The 21,673-nt window shown below is 40.9% G+C and overlaps 1 protein-coding gene across 5 annotated transcripts in view; it reads left to right on the top strand.

Annotated features, from left to right (window-relative positions):
* Cntn4 (contactin 4) overlaps positions 1-21,673 on the top strand; it is a 998,986-nt gene that overhangs the window by 974,687 nt on the left and 2,626 nt on the right. For all 5 annotated transcript variants that reach the window (XM_075983304.1, XM_075983301.1, XM_075983302.1 and 2 more), the window contains 8 exons: positions 2,566-2,724; positions 5,510-5,659; positions 7,094-7,164; positions 8,241-8,475; positions 9,957-10,069; positions 10,826-11,012; positions 11,445-11,557; positions 19,330-19,498. In XM_075983304.1, coding sequence (XP_075839419.1) covers positions 2,566-2,724; positions 5,510-5,659; positions 7,094-7,164; positions 8,241-8,475; positions 9,957-10,069; positions 10,826-11,012; positions 11,445-11,557; positions 19,330-19,498 — 1,197 coding nt within the window. The remainder of the gene's footprint in view (positions 1-2,565; positions 2,725-5,509; positions 5,660-7,093; positions 7,165-8,240; positions 8,476-9,956; positions 10,070-10,825; positions 11,013-11,444; positions 11,558-19,329; positions 19,499-21,673) is intronic.

Below are 21,673 nucleotides of genomic sequence, written 5' to 3'. Positions count from 1 at the left end.
TTTGCTCAGAGTACACACCGCACTCTGCCGAATAAAGAAGCAAGCAAATAAAAGGCAATCCGGAGCATCAAAATAATCTGATGCCTCTGAACTCATTAATCAGAATTCCTAAATGTTGGGATTGTAAATTTTGGCCAGCCACCTGAACCTAAAATACAAATCCTGGGTCAGAATTGGAACCAGGGTGAACTTGAGGACACAGGGAATGGGGCCTTCTGAGAACCAATAGAAAGTATCGCTGTATGCCCCCCGGCAGGTGTGAGGGGAAAATGCATAGGAATTAGCGACTTAATTGTCAAGAAAGGTTAAAGAAAAACTGCATTCCCATTATGACTGCTCTAGTTATGTGCTAATTATCTAAAAAAGAACTCGAGACATGCTGTAGATAAAGGTTAAATTAAAAAAAATTAAAAAATTATATTCTCAACGTAGGTAGATCTGCCCATAGAGTCACTTATAGAAATGTGTTTATTTCCATTTTAAAAACATACCAGAGCTAATCTGCTCTCCCCTTAGGGACAAAAGAATTCTATTGCTGGTAATTTATCCTCTATTTAATTAGGATAATGTTCAGATCAGCAGTTTAAAAACCAATAAATTAGACTAATAAATATTTAACTCAGTAGAACTTGAAGTTCTGAAATGATATTGTATACTTCATTTCACAGAAAATAGCACTAGATACCGAGAGGAATTTGCAAGCGCAGTCTAAAAGAAACTCTAGCCTAATCAGTTAATAAGGCCAATAAAGTAATATGACATTTAAAGCCACAATCTTTCATTTTATCCCCTCTTGCTCTGCCCTTGCATCGTTTATGTGTATTGCAGTGGGGAGACGGAAATGCATTGCACTAGCCTGTAGAGGTTTTCCCATTTGGAACAAGTGAGGGTTTGGATGGTGTTGACTCCGGATTCTTTAATTCCCTGGTGCTGCTTTACTTAATCCGCAGCTATCTCATGGCCTCTAGCAAAGCCCCCCTTTCCCTGAGTGAAAAGCAGACTCTGGCGTCAAAATAGCTGTCCTTGTCGTGTGACAAAAACATGTTACAGTTTGCTCAGTGGACATTTTGTTGTTGTTGTTTTGAAAGAAGGGTCCAATTTTGCTTAAACGAAGTCAACACTCCCCAAGAGTGCAGCCACGCACTGGTGAGGATAGGTGACAGAAAGATAAAGATTGAGAGAAGCCCCTCCAGTGACAGGTCCATGCCACCCCTTCACTTTCTTCCTACATAGCAGCCACAAAGGGGCTCAGATACTTCCTATTGATTTGATTCTCTGAGCCGTTGAAAGGGAAGACTATTCTATTTGCAGTAGTTCTAAAGGCTCCTGAACAACAGTCACAAAGAAAAGGGGTGGAATCTGAGGAGGAGAACACTGGTCAGATATAGAGGAGCGTATATTGTCTTCTGGACTTCCCCTGGTTATTAGGAGTAAAAGATCAAAGGTTACCTCAGCTCTGTCTAGGTGACATTAGACTGCCATGCTGAAATGTCACCATGGAAAATTAATCAGCTCCAGCATACACATTTGGAGACATTTCATTCGGGAGTGTGGGGGGGGGAGAAGATAAATTTAGCCTCACCTGTGAATCTCGGAAAGAGATTGTTAAAGAAGCAAAGAGAATGCAGGCTGTTGCATAAAGGTGAAGGAGTGAGGTTTCAGAATTTCCACGAACTTTCCGCCACTCCGGGAGAGGTCTCCTTTTTACCTTGTCCCTGTGACACAGCCCAACAGCCTTTGGAGGACTAGTGTGATTGCTAATCTGGGAATCAGAAAAATACCTCTGGGGAACCTCTCCTTATCTGTCTAGCAAGTATGGGGGTTGTCACCATGTCCCTCACCATCACCTCTTATTTCAAGGTAATGTTTAAGCTACCATTTTTAAAAACGCATTTAACTGTCAGGGCATAGCTTTTAATACACACAAGTGGGAATGTTCTGGGTCTTTAGTCTGGCCCCATTGATGTTTCCCCTCCTGTTTTCCATCCCTCTCTATACGAGCTGCAGGCCTTCATCTGAGTATCATTTCTTCCTTGTTCAGTGGTTTAAGTACATGGAAAGTAGAGAAGCTAAAATCATCGGGGAAATGAGTAGAAAATTTAGGTATGACTTATAGAAACTGCTCCAGAGGGATATTAGACTCGAGCCCCATTTAGGGATTATTCTGAAGAGGAGGGTCTTGTGACTCTTGAGAATTGACCATTTTCACAGTAGTCCCTCGGCATAAGAGAAAACGCAGCCGCTAGATGCAGTTAGGATGGCAGATGGTGCCCCAGCATTCTCTGCTAACATCAAGGTATTCCATTATAACTCTTAGTTTGCCTGTTCGTGGTTCTCCCCTCTATTCTGTGAACTCCTGCAAGCAAGGGTATGTGTCAGTTCATCGCTATACTTTCAAAGTTAAGCGGGGTTCTTGTTACCCACTGTTGTTTTAAAGAGATGATGGGATAGATATGTAGGTAGTTAAATGAATGACGAGTGAGTCAGCACCCGATTCAAGTCAGTGGATTATACACTTGGACATCTGAGTATCTTTCCGATTCTGAATGACTTGCTTCCTCCCAGGCCCTCCAGGTCCCCCAGAAGCTGTGACTATAGATGAAATCACAGACACCACTGCTCAGCTCTCCTGGAGACCTGGACCTGACAACCACAGCCCCATCACCATGTATGTCATCCAAGCGAGGACTCCATTCTCCGTGGGCTGGCAAGCAGTCAGTACAGGTACCATACTGCATGCTGAGTGCTCGTGTCTGTCAGAGGCCTCTAGAATGAAGTGTGTATGAAATATGAAAGAACCAGGAAACAGATAGGTCAGCATGGCTACAAATGACACATTATGTCTCTGTTTCCCACATAGAAGCCAACTCTAGTTTCTTTGAAAGTTTCTTCCACACTAACTTGTGGTGCTATTTTGTTTGTGCTCTAACAAATGAAGCTTAAAGATCAGAGGGTAGACCAGGCCACTAATTAGCCATAGAGGCCAGGCAGTGTTAGCACACACCTTTAATGGGGAGGCAGAGGCATCTGGATCTCTGTGAGTTCAAGGTCACCTGGGCTACCTGAGATTGAATCAGTCAAAAAGAAAAACAGAGCCAAGAGATGGTAGCCCACACCTTTAATCCCAGTACTTGGGAGTCACATGTCTTTAATCCCAGAACTAGAAAGGTGGAGACAGGAAGAGTGGAGAAAGGAATATAAGGTGGGAGGAGACAGGAGCTGAGGACATATAGTCTGAAAACTTGTGGAGACAGGATACCCCTTTCAGTCTGAGGATTTCATAGAGTTAAGAACTAGTGGCTGACTGTTTTGCTTCTCTGATCTTTCAGCTTTCACCCCCTAATATCTGACCCTGGGTTTTTATTATTAAGACCAATTAGATTCGTACTACACTAACTTACATTATTGTTACTGAACCTGAACATTAGTATCTATGGGATACTGTTATGAGTATTTTTATTTTCTAAACAAGCTTGAAACTATTTATAAAAATAAAATACATTGATCTGCATATTACCTAAAATTTCCTCCATACCACTGTGTTCCACATTGGAAAAGTAGTGGAAAATGCAAGGCTACAATCAGTGCTTGCAAGATTCATGTACAGCTGTCTGGAGCATAATATCTAAGAACTATGTAGAGTCTTTTGCCTGGCTGCCCCAAATGCACATATAACTGATTTGGAGATGAAAAGGTATGGAAATGTTTTAACCAGTCATACAAACTCTAGTCTGTGCATTTTTCCCCTTTTCTGCTTTTGTGTTAGGCTCTTTGTCATTGTGACAAACACTTAGGAGAAACAGTTTAAGCGGGAATTATTTTAGTCCAGTGCTTGGGACTTGAAGCCAGGCAGAATACCTTGGTGGTGGGACCATGGTATCTCAGAGCTGGAAACCTCATGGTGTCTGAGAAACAGACAGGATGCTCTTCACAGGGCTGCCCACAGTGAGACACCACATCCAGCTAGACCCACCTCTGAAGGCTTTGTCACTTCCCAAACTAGGGCCAGTAGCCTAGGACCAAGGTTTTATCATGGTACCCTGGGGTGGCAACTTCAAGTTCAAACCATTACTGTTGTCACTATCCGCAACAATTCATGGTTCTTATAGTGAAGTAATTCTCACACTCTCTTTGTTTCACAAATTCACTCACACCAGACACCAGTTGCTGATACCACAAGACACAAACTCTTCAAAGGCCCAAGCTGTTTCACTGCCTTATGCTCACACCACATACTTTCTACATTCAGTGTATAATGCTAGGCCCATCTATAATTCTTACAGGTGTTCTAAAAGTAAAGTAAAATTATTTTATTCTTGCTGAAAGTTCATTATCACTCCTCTTTAGTAGAAGAGGAAACTCAGGTTCTACAGAGATCTGGTGATTATCAAGGTGAAGACAATGATTCACTTTTCTTACCTTTCTTTCAAAAACACCTCTTTCAACCCACAGAAAGATAGAATCAACATACAGAAACCCATTTCTGAGGTGTGATAAACTAAAAAACTGAGGTTGGGGCGGGGAGTGATCCAAATCCATGATACGAATTTCTCAAAGAATTAATGCAAATACTACATTGAAAATTGGATTAAAACAACATGATCATATAAATTACATAACATTGGATCTAACATGTATTTCTGCTTCAAGGCATCAAGATGACACAACCATCCCTTGGAACAAGATGTTCCTTGTATCTTGCTTGCAGGAACTCCTGTTTGTCTAATTTTTTCCTCAATTGTCATTTCAGTAAAAAAAAATGAAATATTTATGAGAGTTGGGATTGGTAAAATAATTAAAACCTAAGTGAAATGACAGTAAGATTTTGCTAAAAGGAAATAGAGCATTAGTATGAGTGAGGGAAGAATGGTAAAAAGTATTGCTACAATTAAAAGTAACAAGAGTGTTACGGTTTAAACTTGAAATCGACCCCCTCCAACGGTCGTGTGATAAAAGCTTGGTCCTAGGCTACTGGCCCTAGTGTGGGAAGTGACAAAGACTTCAGAGGTGGGTCTAGCTGGAGGTGGTAAGCCACTGGGGGTACTCCTTTGAAAAGCATCCTGTCTTTGGCCCCTTGCTGTCTCTCTGTTTCTCAGACACTAAGGTTTCCAGCTCTGAGGTACATGGTCCCAACACTAAGGTATTCTGCCTGGCTCTTCAAGACCTAGGCATTGTATCCAGCCAACCTTTGACCAAAATAAAACCATGAACCAAAATAAATCCTTATCGCTCTTAAACTGTTGCTCCCAGGTTTTTGTCACAATGACAAAGAGCCTAACACAGAAGATGATAAAGGGAAATGTGTGAAATAGATTTTTGTGAGATAGGTGTAACACATGTTCGTTGTTCCTCAACATCCCAGCAGGCTAACCACAGTGCCCTCCGTGAAAGTCAGAGTGATGGTGGTGATGGCAATGACGATGATAGAGGATCCTAAAATCATCCCTCCATCTTGGTGAAGCGAGTGGATGCTCTTAAACCCTCTCACCCACCTTTTCATATCTTTCAGTTCCAGAACTCGTTGATGGGAAGACATTCACCGCAACTGTGGTGGGTTTGAACCCCTGGGTTGAGTATGAATTCCGAACCGTCGCAGCAAATGTGATTGGCATTGGGGAACCCAGCCGGCCCTCAGAGAAACGGAGGACAGAAGAGGCTCGTGAGTATTGCTCAAGCTATAGAGGGCCTGTTCTGGCACCTGCCATTCCTTAAGGAGAAACCTCGACTTAGCTTCAATGAGCTCTATATTTACACACTTTTCCCCTTAAGTGATCATAATGACCATATATTTGGCCAGTAGAATTCCAACCTTATGGGTAGTGAGCTTTAATCAAATTCTCGGTCCTCTTTATTGAATCCACTGGTATACCATTAAAAAAAAACACAATATAGTGCCTCTGTTTAACATTTTCTTCTTCAGTTCATGTACCAGAAAAGAAAAAACGTCACAAATGCTCAGAGAATATTTCTTCAGAAATCCTTTCTAGGATTTTAAGACATAAAGCATTGCCACAAGTGAAGGATGAGAATATGCTGCCTAAAGCTTGCATGATGAACACAGGATAAAAGTAATGTGTACCCAGCTGGGTCAGATTATACTCTTGTGAACTGGGAGATCCTGTTGTGTGGTCACTATAGAGTTCCCAGCCATGAAAATTACAATGATTTGCAAAAGCATAGCAAGATCCTAAGCAGACCAATAATTTCACATTGTTATTGGAATTGATGGAAAAATCCATCGAGGTATGTATCATCGACTTTAAGGGAATATACTGAGGTACCAGCTGCAGTCCCCAGCTAGATAGTTAAGGACTTTGCCTGAGTCCTTCATTTATTTGACAGCATAACTAATCCTAAGCTTTCTTTCCCCAGCTCAAAAACTATAACTCAGTTCCTCCCTACAACCCGGAGAAGGAAGTGAGTCTTATTTCCCCCCTTTTACAGAGAAAACTGGGGATCAGAGAGGTTAAGCACAGTGAGCCAGGGTTCAACCTATGTCCACCACTTCCTTCAACACCCAGCTCAAAAGCTCACCTTCTTCTGAGAAGCCATTAGCCCAGTGCTCGGCTGAGCAACCTGCTGCTCCAGAACATAGCTGCTCTTCTCCATTCTGTCTGCGACATCATTGGGTGTTGTCCAAGTCTCTCTGTGATATTCTGCATGTGTTTTCAACCTCCCGCTAGACTGTAAGCTCCACGTGGGCACAGTTTGTCCTGTCTCTCCTTTGTTACCACCTCATGGTTAATAAATGTCAAACCAAGCTTGAGGACAGATTCTTCGGTCCTTTCTTTCTCTGTGCAACTCATAGGTACTTAGAGACAGGGCTAAGCAATTGCACGGTAGTGCCTGGTAACATGCATACCCTGTTGAACCAGACACAGGTAATAATAGCAATTTCATTGGGACATTTTGCTTCTTCAAGCCAGTACAGTCTACCTTTTGTGGGTATTATTTCTGATATCCAGAAGACAAAGGAACACATGCCCAAGAATTCACTAACAGTAAGTCACCCTATCTGGGCAACCTTCCTGGCCCACATTTGCCGTTAGTACCTGAAATAACTTTTTTTTTTTTTTTTTTTTGTCTCCTGCAGTCCCCGAAGTCACCCCAGCTAACGTCAGTGGTGGTGGAGGCAGCAAATCTGAACTGGTTATAACCTGGGAGGTAAATCCATCACAGGACCAAAGGGACATGCATTTGTCTGGGTTATTTTGCTATTTTCCTCCGTATGACAGGAAGCTAGAAACGGTCCCCCTCTGTTTTCAAAAAATCTATTAATGTCTATCAGGAAATGAAGGTGCTTGGCCACCCATTGTTGAAACAAGTTTTAATTTGACTCCTTGCGGGAGAAAAACAATCATGAAAGAGGAGATAACACAAGTTAAAAAAACAAGGAAGTCTGGTTCAGAGAAAGTCGGTCTTTCTTTTCTTTCTGAATTGCCGCATGGCCAATTGATTTAAAACATCTGCCAGCTATAGATTGAGTGTCCCAGACCAATTTCCTAGCAGTTGGCTTTGCTGCTGGGCTCTGAGGTATTTCTTTAAACAACCTGGAGGAAGGTTAGTCACCAATTTATTAAAAATTGATTTTGAGAGAGGAGGTGGGAGCTTCCAAAGAGGTTTGAAATGTGTTTCAAAGGTTTTAGACAATGTCCTCTGAAATAAAAAGCCTTTAATTCACCCTAAGCCCCAGCAGGGAAAGGAAAGAAATCTCTCACCCCCTCCCAACTGAGCTCAGAGTATCTCCTGGTTGGAGAGGGAAGGGGAGTATTGCCTGAGCAGAGGTGGCCTTCTTTTGTGAGTTCTTTTGTCTGTCTGGCACCGAAGGAAAATATTATTAGATGGAGCACAGTGGACTGGTTATTTTTTAGGAAATCAGCTGTGTGGTAAATTAGTCATCATTTGTCAGACTGAGTCCACCTCTCCAGATCCCAACTCTCCACTAGATCTTCATTTCATTTTCCATGGCTGGTGTTGTTCTGGTACCCCATGAATATCTTTGGCAGGTTAAAGGATATCTCTACATTGAAAAGACTGTTGAGAATAAAACCCCAAATAAAGTGATGAGGGGAACACCCTTTAATGTTTGAATCAGTTGAGGCAAGAACTAGGGAGTAACCTGTAATAGTTGAATCCATTAGGCGAGTACCCTTTAATATTTGATATTAATTAATTCATGTTATAATTAATTAATATTCAAACTACTATGCTTTCTGAGTGCCATATCTGTTTCTCCCCAGACAGTCCCTGAGGAATTACAGAATGGCAGAGGCTTTGGTTATGTGGTAGCCTTCCGGCCACATGGCAAAATGATCTGGATGCTGACAGTGCTGGCTTCAGCTGACGCTTCCAGATATGTGTTCAGGAATGAAAGCGTGCGCCCGTTCTCTCCCTTTGAGGTTAAAGTGGGTGTCTTCAACAACAAAGGAGAGGGCCCTTTCAGCCCCACCACACTGGTGTATTCTGCTGAAGAAGGTAGGGGTCATGCTACCTTAATATTTCTCCAACTCTCAAGTGGTGTTCCTTTCTTAGAGTATAAAATACTTATAAAACAAAAACATATACAAGTATACTATAAAAGCATTAATTTACTCTCTACCCCCCCCACACACACACTTAAGAACATGGCAACTCTGATTATGTATACACACCCCAGGATTCCTGAATACGAGAGTTTGTGGGGGGAAGGTTAGCCAGTTTGGGGCATAGGGGCATACAGTTAAACCTATCTCCCAAACAAAAAGCTCAAATACGACTCTATCATATATGGAAACATAGGACTCTCCATCAATTGATTGCTTTGTTAAGGACCAACCAAGCTTACAACTTTTCTGTGTTATCTTCAGATCATACTTTCTATGTCTGTATCTATCTATTGATACATAATGCCATGTCTATCTATTGATACATAATGCCATGTCTATCTATTGATACATAATGCCATGTACCTATCTGTTACCATTATTTTTAGGAATAGTATTTCATGCTTTTCTGTAAATAAGCAGATGGAATGTTTCATTCTCTTCCATCATCTGTGTTTTTTAAGCCATTTGCCCCGACTCTGACTTCTTAGGAGAGGGAACCATGAAACAACTTGGTTGCATGCATGCCATTCACACTGTGATGATGGCCAAGGGTCCTCACCATTATGACTTCTCTAGAGAAGCAAAGAGAGATCTCCGTGTCCTATTTCCTGGAGTGTGCAATGGAGAGGAGCACACAAGTTGGCATTAAATCATACCAGAAGAATGCTTTATTTGTTGAAAGGAGCTTTATTATAGTATGTTGTAAGGGATATTCACCAGAGAATGAGGATGGTGTTCTTTTATAGAAGGTTTAGGTCCCTGGAACAGAAGAACTTTTAAATGTTTTGCAAGGTACGGTATTGAAATAAGAGTTGCATATACAAATGGTGTATAAGTCTTGGAAAAGTCTGGCAAAAAATCATTAAAATCTGAGAAACTCTTGGTTCAGTCTACCATTTGCATCCAAGGGTACTAAGCCCCAGAAATTATAGATTATTTGTCTAGGGTTTTAAAGATTACCTTTTAAAACTAAGCCACTATGCACCTTCCTTGAATTGCAATCAATTCGGTTAACTGCTCTTGTTTCTTTCTCCCTTGTTTTCATAATCGAGCAACTGGGACTATTACTTAACTTAATTAAGAAAGATCTACTTGAAAGAATTGCTGACCATGAAAACTTATTGCTAAACTTGATCTGGGGTCACTTTAGTTCCACTTGCCTGCAGGGTAGACGTTTGTAAGACTTTAGAAGTGTTTCTTTCCTAAGCACCACCCTGCACGTGATAATTGCTTGTTTTGGAGAGATGCTGAGTGTCTCACAGGTATTAAGGACAGCTCTATGACCATGGTTTCTATTTACCTTTTATCCCATTTCTAGAAGCGTGTTCTGATGTTACTGACTGAGTAGTAACGTTTTGAATTCGTTTGCAGAACCCACCAAGCCACCAGCCAGTATCTTTGCCAGGAGTCTTTCTGCCACAGATATCGAAGTTTTCTGGGCATCCCCAATTGGGAAGAATAGAGGGCGGATTCAAGGCTATGAGGTAAGCTAGAGATGTGTGCATTTGATCTGTGTCTCTTGGTGAGACCTCTAAGAACTTATCACTGGTGGGAGAAGACCCGCACCACCCTACACAGGTATCTGTTCTAGAGGCCTGGTTTTACCATGCCATTAATAGAAACACTAAAGAATCTACTGGAGACTGCCCTTTATCTATATTTATGCCCAAGTTTAATATATTTTCATGTGTGTGTATATGTGTGTGTGTGTTTATAAACATAAAGATTCACAATATAGTTGGCAAAATGAGCTTAAATAGACATATTCATAGGGATAGAGAAATGACTCCTTATGTCATGAGTGCTCATTGCTTTTGCAGAAGATCCAGGTTCCATTTCCAGTATCCTTGTTAAGTAACTCACAACTGCCTATAAGACAAGCTGCAAGGGATTTGATGCACTCTTCTGGCCTCTCTGGATACCTGCATTCACACATACATAAATATACATACATACATGCACACTCACAGAGAGAGACACATAATTTTAAAAAATAAAATCTTTAAAAAGAATTGGTTTTTTTTTTGTCTTACATACCCAGAATCACCTGGACACAAACAAAAATTGTGGAAAATAAAAGAAGTAGCCATTGATGATTTACCAGACTGCCCATGTCAGTGGAATTAATACAGAAATGTAACTCCATCATAAGGACTTGCATAAAAATATTATTACCTGATGACATTGGAAATATCCCTAGGGGCATATGATTTCCATCATCTTTCTTTTTATTTTCTCAGGTAAAATACTGGAGACATGATGACAAGGAAGAAAACGCTAGGAAAATACGAACAGTTGGAAATCAGACATCTACAAAAATCAGCAACTTGAAAGGGAGTGCACTGTATCACTTAGCTGTCAAGGCATATAACTCAGCTGGGACAGGACCCTCCAGTGCAACAGTCAATGTCACGACCAGAAAGCCACGTAAGGACAAAGTTGCTCAGAAATATTTTGGGAATTCATCAAACATACTCCAAGTTCATTACCTATCCCCACCTCCCAGGGATCATTTGCATACTAATTGGTATCATTATATGGATTCAAATGCACCTTAGCATTTTAACTGAACCTTTCAGAATACCATGCCAAATTCATTGCTCCAGAGGACAGAAAGATAAATGTTTTTCTCCTCACTAGGAAGGACTACTTCTTTTAGCTATAAATGGTAGGCGACCAACTGAATCTTTTTCCATTTGCAATGCTGTATCTCGTCAGATTTCAGTGACCTTGAAGACACATATTAGTGCAATCGCCCATTAAATTGCCTCTACTCTAGAATTCTAGTAAGGAGACATTCCTCAGAATCCATTGAGATTTAATAATCTGTGACTTCGTCTGTCTTAATTTTTTTTATAGCACCAAGCCAGCCCCCCGGAAACATCATATGGAATTCATCGGACTCCAAAATTATCCTGAACTGGGATCAAGTGAAGGCCCTGGATAATGAGTCAGAAGTAAAAGGATACAAAGTGGGTAATTTCTTTTTGCAAGGACACCTAATCCTCCTATTAGCAGGACTGGCTGGCAGCAGGTGCTCCGTTTCCTCAGTCTTCCCTGACGTCACTCTGGCCTTTCCAGGAATCTCCACCCTAAAGTAGATCCGTCTAAATTCTGTATGCGCTCTGTGCTAACTTTTCAGGGTTTAGACAATCATCTGGGTGAGGCAGTTTTTTATTTATCTAACAAATAACTGACATAATCAGCTTGGAAAAGAAAAGAAAGGTTTAATTTGGTTCACGGTTGCGATTTCAGTCCACTGCTTTTGCATCTCTAACAAAGCAATATATTATGGCAGGGGGATGTGCTATATGGTGGCCAGGAAGCAAAAAGAAAGAGACTGAAATTCTATTCTGCAGTCACCTGCAAAAGCAGTCACAAAGTCCACTCACTCTACGTTCCACCATCTGCCAGTAACACTACAGGCTGGAGACCAAGCTCTTACCCTGTAGATCCCTCTGGGGAACACTTAAGCAAGCTACAATTCCGTGTAAACTTTAGCTTTATACAGCCTAGATTGGAAATGTTTAAAGACCCTGTGACTGGGAGGCTACAAAATCCCAACAAAGCAGCCCTTTACCTTCTGCTTTTGGCAGCGAGACTTTAGTGTGTGTGCTTAATCAACAATACTAACTGCCTAATGTCTCTTTCGTTCCTGCTCTTGTTTCTATAAGTAGCTTTCTTTGTAAGAAAACAAGCTGAAAATGTTGTTTGCCAGATCATGTAAATAATGGCCTATCTTTAAAGAGAAAATGAATGCACACATACACCAAAAAGATGGTGTTTCATCTAGTGGAGTTGGGCTTTCAAAATGCTCTGATCTCTCTGACACAGAACTGAACTTATGACCTCTGTAAGAGCAATATATAACTCTTGTAGGCTAAGCAATCTCTCTAGCCTTCGACTAAATTTAGACCTCCATTATAACCTAAAGCTGGGCTAAAACAGTTAAGTTTCAGTTTTATAATTTTACAATCCTCTTTTCCTTAAATGGGGAGTTCTGTGGTGAGAATCCCTGATATAGATCATACATATATGACTTTCTCACCTGGCATGACTTTGCAAAAGCCCGAGGGTGGCCAGAGATCACCCACCCCATGAGTCTCTCCCTGTGGGGAACTTGGACAGTTTTCCAATATGGATATCTCAAGGTAGCTGGACTTCTGATGGGATCTTTAGCTTCAGTGAGCGAGAAAGTGAAAATTCTGTGTTCTTTTGAAAGCTAAGGATGAAACTAGCTACTGTAAGGCCAGTTCAGAGTCAAAGGGGCGAGGGCGGGAACACATGTGGCAGCAATAGTGTATCATTCTGATGTGAAGGCTGATGGGTGCAAGGAGTAGCAGGGTTGGCTGTGTTCAAATGTATAGACTAGGTTACACATTGAGCAGACCATGACCAGGGATCTGGTCCCAACCTCTGCAAGGAGTGAAGGAAGAAACTGCAGCTGTTTGGCTAGAAGAACAATGTTCTCAGAAGCGTAATGCTTCAAATATCTAGAGACTTGAAATGATGAGTAGAATTCTTCTCCATTTTATGACTCCTGAAATGTTGATTTCCAAGCCCTTCACCTTGAGAAAATTTCAAAAGCATAGTCTTGGTTTTATAATCTTCCTTAAGTAATAAAAAGAGTGGTAGGGTTTATGAAAGTGGACTTGCAAGTTTTCGAGAAAGGTCATTTTTTTCCTTTTGAAGGATTATTGTTAAATCACTAGCAGTTAAGAGCATGTCCACATAGCCATGGTGACAACAGTTTATGAAAATCTCTACACAAACTCACTCATCCTGAGTCAAGACAGGCAGCAAAATGCTCTTAACTTGAATGCCACATTGAATTTCCTTCTCTGCATCTCCTTAAATAGTGGTGTAGCAGACACCTGCTTGCTTCCAGCAGTGAAGAAGACGCCATTTTCCTTTGAGCCAAGTCCATCCATTCTTGGACAGCTTTGGCTTCTGTAAAGTACAAGTGAGCCAAAATTTGACTCCTCAGAAGAGAACTGTTGTTTTTCATATATGATTTAGGGAAACTGTTTCTATTTCTGTAGAAATAGAATGAAATCTGGGAATAAATTAAAACTAGGACATTTAGTTCTCTCTCCGATTCAAATATCAGGTCAGCTGAGGTCATATTTTACGGCATTAGGCATGTCATTTCTAGCTTTTGGAGTTAAGCTGTGAGAATATAGAGTAGCCCCTCTGCGACAGGAGGGTACATGAGGGAGGCATGATGCATAGGTGGAGTCAGCTGTGCACAATGCTCTGGACTACTTGTCATGAAGGTAAAAGAAAGACAGGGTGGCAAGGTAAAATCTTGGCACTCTCCAATGAAAACACTTTCTGAGTCCTTGATTTTCAACTCAACATCTCTCCTTTTAAGGATGTAGCTAGAGAGGCTGGACTCCCTGTTCTTCTGTTGGATCCCACAGACTCTTACCATGATTAGCTAGCTATACACTATATTTACTGAGTGTTCCACATGCATGTGAACATTTAAGGCTATAAATATATAACCGGTCCTTTCCTTGATATCACAGACTGAAGCCACATTTAAAGCTGGGGCTATAGAAGGAAAATGTGGATCTCTTAGCTCTGGGAGAGATGATCTTTGACAGGGAACTTGTCACATTGCAAAAGGCTCTGCTTATACCATATACTTTAAATTCACCTTCCTTCCTATATACTGAAGTTTTTTATAGTAATGGGGTTTATATTGTGATTTTTGTTGTGTGGGTCCATTCAATTCCTGTTTACGTAGGGTAGTCTCAATAAGAAATGGACTTTAGAACATTGGAGGCCCAGGGTACCTTGTAAGTTACTTATGACATTAGTGTATTTGAGACAGCACAGTAAAGATACTGCTGATATGACTGATTCATTATTAGGAGGAAGGTCTTTATTGTAAATAAGAGAGAGAAAATATCCAGAGGCATCTGGAAGAGTCCAGAGAGGAGAAAACAGACTAGACATGGCCAGGTCTAGGGAAAGGGGAGAGTGGCAGAGAATAGTGAAGACAGCAAAATAGCAGGAGATAGAGACGAGAGCACAGTGAAGGAGAGAAGAGGGAGAGAATAGCAAGAGAGCAAGAGGATAGCAAGAGACAGAACAATGTTTCTCATCCTTCTAGTCCCTCATGTTGTAGTGACCCCACCATAAAAGTACTTCATTGTTACTTCATAACTGTAACTTTTTGCTGCTGTTATGAATCATAATGGAAATGTCTGGCATATACGATATCTGATGTGTGATCCCTGTGGGGTTGTAGCCCACAGGCTGAGAACCACTGAGATAGACTGTGTGAAGAGGACAAGTCATAAGGACTATAATGAGGATTAATAACTGGGGGCAGCCAAGGTCCTGGGCATGGGCTTTGACATCTGTAACAGGTATTTTTGATATTGAGGGAGCCTGGAGGCCAGCGTAGGCTTTGGCATGCTGATAGGTGCCACAGGTAGCTTTTGCCCCTTCTATCATAGGTATAGAAAATGACTACTTTTTGGCAGAGAGGAACCAGTTTCAAAAGTTCCTGAGGAATTTTGGCTTTTATCTAACTGCCAGAAACCTTTCTGTAGTCAAGTTTGACCTCATTTATGGATATATAGATATCCTGAGACCTAAAATCAGATTTAAAGGAATAATATCTGCTTTCCGGCAGGCAAAATAAACTACCCAGGCAAATAAGTGAATCAAGCTGACTGAGTCCATTCAACAAACACTCTAGAAATTTTTCCAAGATTCTTAACCATCTTACCTTCAATAACCCCTTAAAGAAACAATTTCTAGAATCTAGTGTCTATTAACCCCAAGTTTAAAGGCATAGAAAAGTGCTAAAATAATATCTCTGGAAGACCCAAACTTGAGATCTAAACACAGCAGTGTAGAGTCTGATTCTGGCTTTTGGCCACATGGTTATTTTGCCTGACAGGAATCAGCAAACATAGCAGCTGAAGGATAAAGCATGACGAAGAAAAGGCATGAGGGTGAGAAGATCAGAAGAGCCAGGGGGCAAACAGGAAAGATGTTCCATTTTATATAAAGGCCAAGGGAAGTCATTTTGGCAGTTATATCTCAACTGGGCTTTGAATGAAAGTAGGAAATGAGGCAGGCAGCTCTCTGGGAAAATATGTAGACAGAAGGCACGAGGGTCCAGAGGTGGACATATGCCAACGTAACAGAATAAGAAATATTGGTGATGATAGCAACAGATTTTGTGACTGTCCAGAAGAGGGTGGACCTTTTTAGCTCCAGGTGTTTCCAATGAGAAGAATAGACCAGCATCTGTGTCTGCATGTGTGCTACTGTAAGAGAATAACTGAGCCTTCCTAGTTTATGATAAACGGAAAACTACTTGTGGAGGCTGGGAATTTCAACATTAAAGTGTTGGCTCACAAGGACAGTCTTCTTTCTCTGTAATTATGCAACAGAAGTCAAGAGACTGAGACACACTAAAAGGGGACAGGATTCCTACAACAGCACCAGTCCCACCATGAGGCTGGAACTCTCATAGCTCAGACACATCTGAGTCAAATCACTTCTTAAATGTTCCTTTTTTTAAATTTTTTGAGACAGAGTCCAACTCTGCAGCCATAGATGATCTGGAATTCACTATGTAGCTAAGCTGGCCTAATCCACAGTAATCCTCCTGCCTCAGCATCCTTAGTAATAGGATTGTAAGCGTAAGCCACCATGTTCCACATTTTTAAATTGTTACAGTAGCAATTAATTTTTAGCAGGAACTTTAGAGTAGATAAACATCCAAACCATAGTAGACATGATGGCCATATCTTTCAATAGTAAACCTTCATGCATAATTTCTTAGTTCATTAAGGTTGGCATTAAAAAAAACAAACACTAATGTGACCAAACAAATAATAAATTCCAACAGCATAAGATCCTCAGGCTGCATGCTCTCTGACTTTATTTTTTACATTTTATTTACTTATGTGTGTGTTTGCATGTGTATCTATGTGTCCACATGTGCTTGTACCTCCATGTATACAGCAGGTATGTGCAGGTAGAGGACAACTTTCAGTAGTTAGTTTTCTTCTTTCACCATGTGGATCTGGAGATCTGTCAAGGTCATCAGGCTTGGTGGCAGGCTCCTTTACCTGCTGGGCCATTGGTTTCCCTCCCTCCCCCCCCCTTTTAAGTTCATTGTCTTATCCCCTTATTTTTCACATATGAAGACGGAGACACAGAAAGGAAAGCAAATTGACCTAGAGGTGGGAGCTAAATTGTTGTGAATAATCAGGCTCTGGAGTTTGACTTCTTAGGTTTAAACATGGGGTCAATCACTTACTTGTCATGGGCCTATAGGCAATAGTCTACTATCTCCAGGTCTTAGGTTGCCATCTTTGAGGTAGTAATTACGCATATCTAGGGAGATGATCTATGTAAACCTTTAGAAGAGAAGTGTTCAGACATTAGAGAAATGAAAGCAGTCACTGTTTGCTGTTGTTATCATTATTCCCAAGAATCCTCTCTTGCTGCCCTCCTGTATTATATCAGATACAAGCACAGCCTTCGCGTCAGTCAGCTGCACCAAGGGTTTGGTGTAAATAAACCAGTAAACCTCCTGCTTGCCTTTATTTAGGTGACATTACAGTCTCCACTATTACAAGATTGATAAGCGGGGTTGATTTAGAAAAAAGAAAAAAAAGGAAAAGAAAAAAATAGGCTGCTTTTTCTTGGAAATGTTTCTTTTGGATTTATACTTGAAACTGGTTGGATTCTCCGAGCTCTTGCAAGGACCAGAAGTAAATCACAGAAGCAATTTGTTCCTCTGAGCCAGATGTGACCTTGCATCCCATCAACCAGCCCATTCTCCTGAAGGGCTGAGATGAGAAGCAGTGGCTGAGGATTTATTGGCGCTTGGTCATTAGCAAAGAGATGCCAAGCCTGGTACAGCTGATGCTTCAGAGTGGGGAAACAGGAGGGCTTGTGAATCTTTCCACCCTAAGGAAATTGTGTTTTCCACCTTGTATTAAAGGGCTATAAATTAAGGTGATAAAATGCCAAAGAACAAATGGGATCTAAACTATGTTAAGGAAATCTTGTGAATTTTACTTATGTTTGATTCTGTCTTGTAATAGAAGACTGACCATTCATCTATGATCTCAGTAGATCAATATTTATAGGGGTCTTAAAGAAAACCTTAAAGTCCGATGGTTCTCAGACTGGGATCCTTGGTCTAACAGCATTGGTGTAGGTAGAGAACTTACTAGAGAGGCAAACATTCAGTTCTCAGCCACTAGAAACTCCAGGGATGGGCTGAGCAAATGACACTTTAAGTATCTTGCCTGGTGACTATGAGGCAGAGCAAAATTGCTTCCCACATTCTCACTTCTGCTGAGAAGAACAAATTTAGAGCATCAATAAGTGTCCCAGAATATCCAAGGCCAAGGACCACTGGTGTCCTCCAGCTCCATCTTCTCTATCCTGTGGGAAGCTGGAGAAGGTAAACTAGTTTGCTTTCTGACTGCAGGCTTGGGAATCAGGTTCCCATCACTTCTTCTCCACAGTGTAAGAGGACCCCAGGTCTCAGTGTCCTCATCTGTGAAAAGGTATAATTCCTCATTGTGGAATTGTGGTGACAATGACAAACCACCTAGAAGAGTCAGAAGCTACAGGGTAGCTGTCCTCATGGTTGTTGCTGGGCACACAATGACAGGCGCACATTTTTTTTATTCCTTTGTATTTTGTTCCCTACTGGGTTGAGGTCCATCAGAGACCCAGTCAAGTGTGTTTTCAGGAAAGCTAGTCAGACACCTCATCGGATAAATTACAGCCCAAACCCAGCATCAAAGAGGCCCAGGAAGGAAAACAAAGGTGCATGAGTGAAGCTGTTCAGACCCACGGTGCTTCCAGATTGTCACTGATTGCCTCTTCTGCGCCATCCCTACAAAGGGTCCCAGTGGGAGGGAACGTGGAGGGCTCACTGCACTTGCCGTTCAGAAACCATCTATGTGTGTAGAAATGTCATCTTTCAAGAAATTTCTTGATAATAACAACCTTCTGGGCATCTCTTGTGCTTGGAGCTCCTGCTGTGTGCACTCATCTTGTTTCATTTAAGCCTGCATAGATATACTTTATTTTTTCCAACATAGTATTTTATTGATAATTTGGGAATTTCCCATTATGCATCCCAACTCATTTCCCAGGCCTCCCAGGTCCACCCCCCGCCTCCCGCAACACTTTCTTTCTCCCAACAAAGAAAAAGAAGAAGAAAAATAAGCAAGTCTAATTTGTGTTTTCTATGTACTCACTGGACCATACTTAATGTGTCCTTTGAACCCAGTCCTCATTGCATTCAGTCTTTATGAAATTTCAAAAAGTGGGTTTTATTTTCCCCATTTTACAGTGGAAGGAACAGAAGAGTGAAGTAAAGTTAATAACCCATGGCCACACAAAGCCAAATCTATTCTGATACTAAGGCTCCTGGTGTATCACTAATTCTGCATCCTTATTCGCACTTCTGTATTTCAATGTATGTTAGTTTACCAAACTGAAAGAATAGCTATTCACGCTGCTCTCATTTCCCACTTGAAGTATCCTCTCAACACTTCTCTCCATGACATTACAGCAACAGACATGACCCTCACCACAAATGAACTTTCTCTGTATGAGCAGTCTGACAGGTCCCTTTCATCACCTTGCATTTAGCTGGTACCCAGAGATAGAAAAGAGCAGACGCCACACCTTGGGCATCAGTTAAAACAGCAGATGACACCCATTCTTTCTACATCTGCAGGTCTTGTACAGATGGAACAGGCAAAGCAGCACATCCGTCATTGAAACAAACAAAACATCCGTGGAGCTTTCTTTACCATTTGATGAAGATTACATCATAGAGATCAAGCCATTCAGCGATGGAGGGGACGGCAGCAGCAGTGAGCAAATCCGAATCCCAAAGATATCAAGTAAGAACACTTTGAGTCTCACCCTTTCCCCCTGCCTGTTGTGGCACTCTCCCAGGTGACCCAAGACTTCAAGAAACTGAAAAGAATGAGTCATAATTAAAATAAATGACAGTAGCCTCTTTCCTCCATCACTAATGTTTTCTGTTTGCAAGAAACGTCATACAAAAAAAAAAGAAAGAAAAAGAAAAAAATCTTTGCCCAGTTTTCATGGATTTAGTCAGTGACCAACCAACATAGTATATGAAAACTGTCCCACATAAGTCATAGAGGGCTGTTTAATATTGATTCATTAGCTTACATAGTCCCCACATGATGGCTCCCAAAGCAAATGAACAATGCAGTTAAGAAGAATAGGCAAAAAGGTTTGATGGTGTCATTATTGCTCTTTTAGACAGGGTCTTACTACATAGCATGACTGGTCTGGAACTTGCTATGAAAAACAGGCTGGCCTTGAACTCACTGAGATTCTTGTGACTCTGCCTCCCTAATGCTGGGATGAAGGGGATTAAATATGTACAACTCTATCTCCAGCCAAAATGTTCTTCATAAGGCTGTGGTATTTTATCCCCAGTGAACTTGTGTAATTGAGTCTTGAGTTGGAAATGTTTTTAAGTTAACATGATATATTTTGATTGAGTATATGTAATCTACATGCAAAACACATATGGCTATATATAGTTAATTGTCTCCATTTAAAATGTTGTTAAATAGTATGTGAAAGTAGCCTTTTTGAGGAAATGCATTCTGTTCAGTTTTAAAATTATGTTTATAAATATCACAACAGCATACTAATTTTGTTGTATAATTTTAATTATTTTAATAAAAGCCAAAATTCAGAGTAAAAAATCAGAATAATGATTGGCAGCAGCTGTTGAGTGGTGAAATGGCAGTTTAATGAATATTTCTGCACTATTTAGTGTGATTTTAAAAACATCTAGAAAGAGTGGTTCTAGTTATACAGCATCTGAAAATATTTGCTGCCAATGGACAGCACTGGTTTTGTCTTTGTTTTGGCAGGCAGGGTCTTAAAAAGTAGCTCTGATTGGCCTGGGGCTAGGTATGTAGAGGAAGCTGTTCTCCAACTTGCAGAAATCCTTCTGTTTCTGCTTCTTAAGTGCCAGGATTAGAGTAGCCATAACTACCTGAATTGTATTCTTTACTTTATCTGGTCCCTTTGTTTATGGAGCGTTTTATATTGATAAGGAAAAGATTAGATAGGCATCCAAGTTGCCATTAGATATCTAGGTACATAATTTTTCTGGCCTTTGGAATTGAGGCCTGAATATTAGAGGATCAATGCAGGCTGGAATTAAACTTCCAAACTATCACTGGACAGAAGACATTTTAAACCATGGATGATGTCATCAACACTGAGACCCTAATTTTAGTGCTGGAGTCTCTGCTAAGTGTCCATCATTCTATTTTTCAGAGGATGAGAAGGCTATTGTGTCTTATAGATAGCAAAGTAGTCATGAAACAATTTTAATGGCTTCTGTAAATTTTCTCAGTTCAGAATAGTAAAGAGCTCCTGGGTCACTTCACCCATTCTCTGAATTGCCTTTCATTTAGGAAGGATTCAAAAAGTACTTGTCTTTTTCAAAAATGGGGTACAGTGGGAAACTGAGGTCAAAAGCAATGCCCCAGAGATGGAGTTCATACTTACACACACACACACACACACACACACACACACACACACGCATACAAGTAGCCTTGGCTGACCTGGAACTAGCTATATAGATGAACTAGCTATTGCCAAACAAGGGCTCTAGTGTCCCCTGAAAGGGAGCCAGCCATACAGTGAGCTACAGAAGTAATTTCCTGGCTACAACAGCACACAACTGTGATTTACCTCACGCTGCTTCAATCTTACCGCAAACTTCTTATCATAGCAAAGATCTTCCTTTTGCTCACTGGTGCTCTTTGGTCCTGTTCACGACAGGAACATATATAGTGTGTGAATAATGAAGGTTTGAGTGTTAGCAGAGAATGTCTTCCCTTAAGGGACTTCGTTTCCGTCAATTGGGGAGATCAGACTACCTTAAAGAAACCCAGACTGACAAGAGAAAAGCTTTTATTATGAAAAAAAAATGTACAAGCCATATGAAAAAGTTTGTCTAAAATATGATTATTTTGTCTGAGCAAAAGAAATGTATTTAGACAAACATGGTTTCG

The sequence above is a fragment of the Microtus pennsylvanicus genome, chromosome 8, assembly GCF_037038515.1.
Source record: "Microtus pennsylvanicus isolate mMicPen1 chromosome 8, mMicPen1.hap1, whole genome shotgun sequence".
Classification (NCBI taxonomy): Eukaryota; Metazoa; Chordata; class Mammalia; order Rodentia; family Cricetidae; genus Microtus; species Microtus pennsylvanicus.
This window is presented reverse-complemented; position numbering and strand designations above follow the sequence as displayed.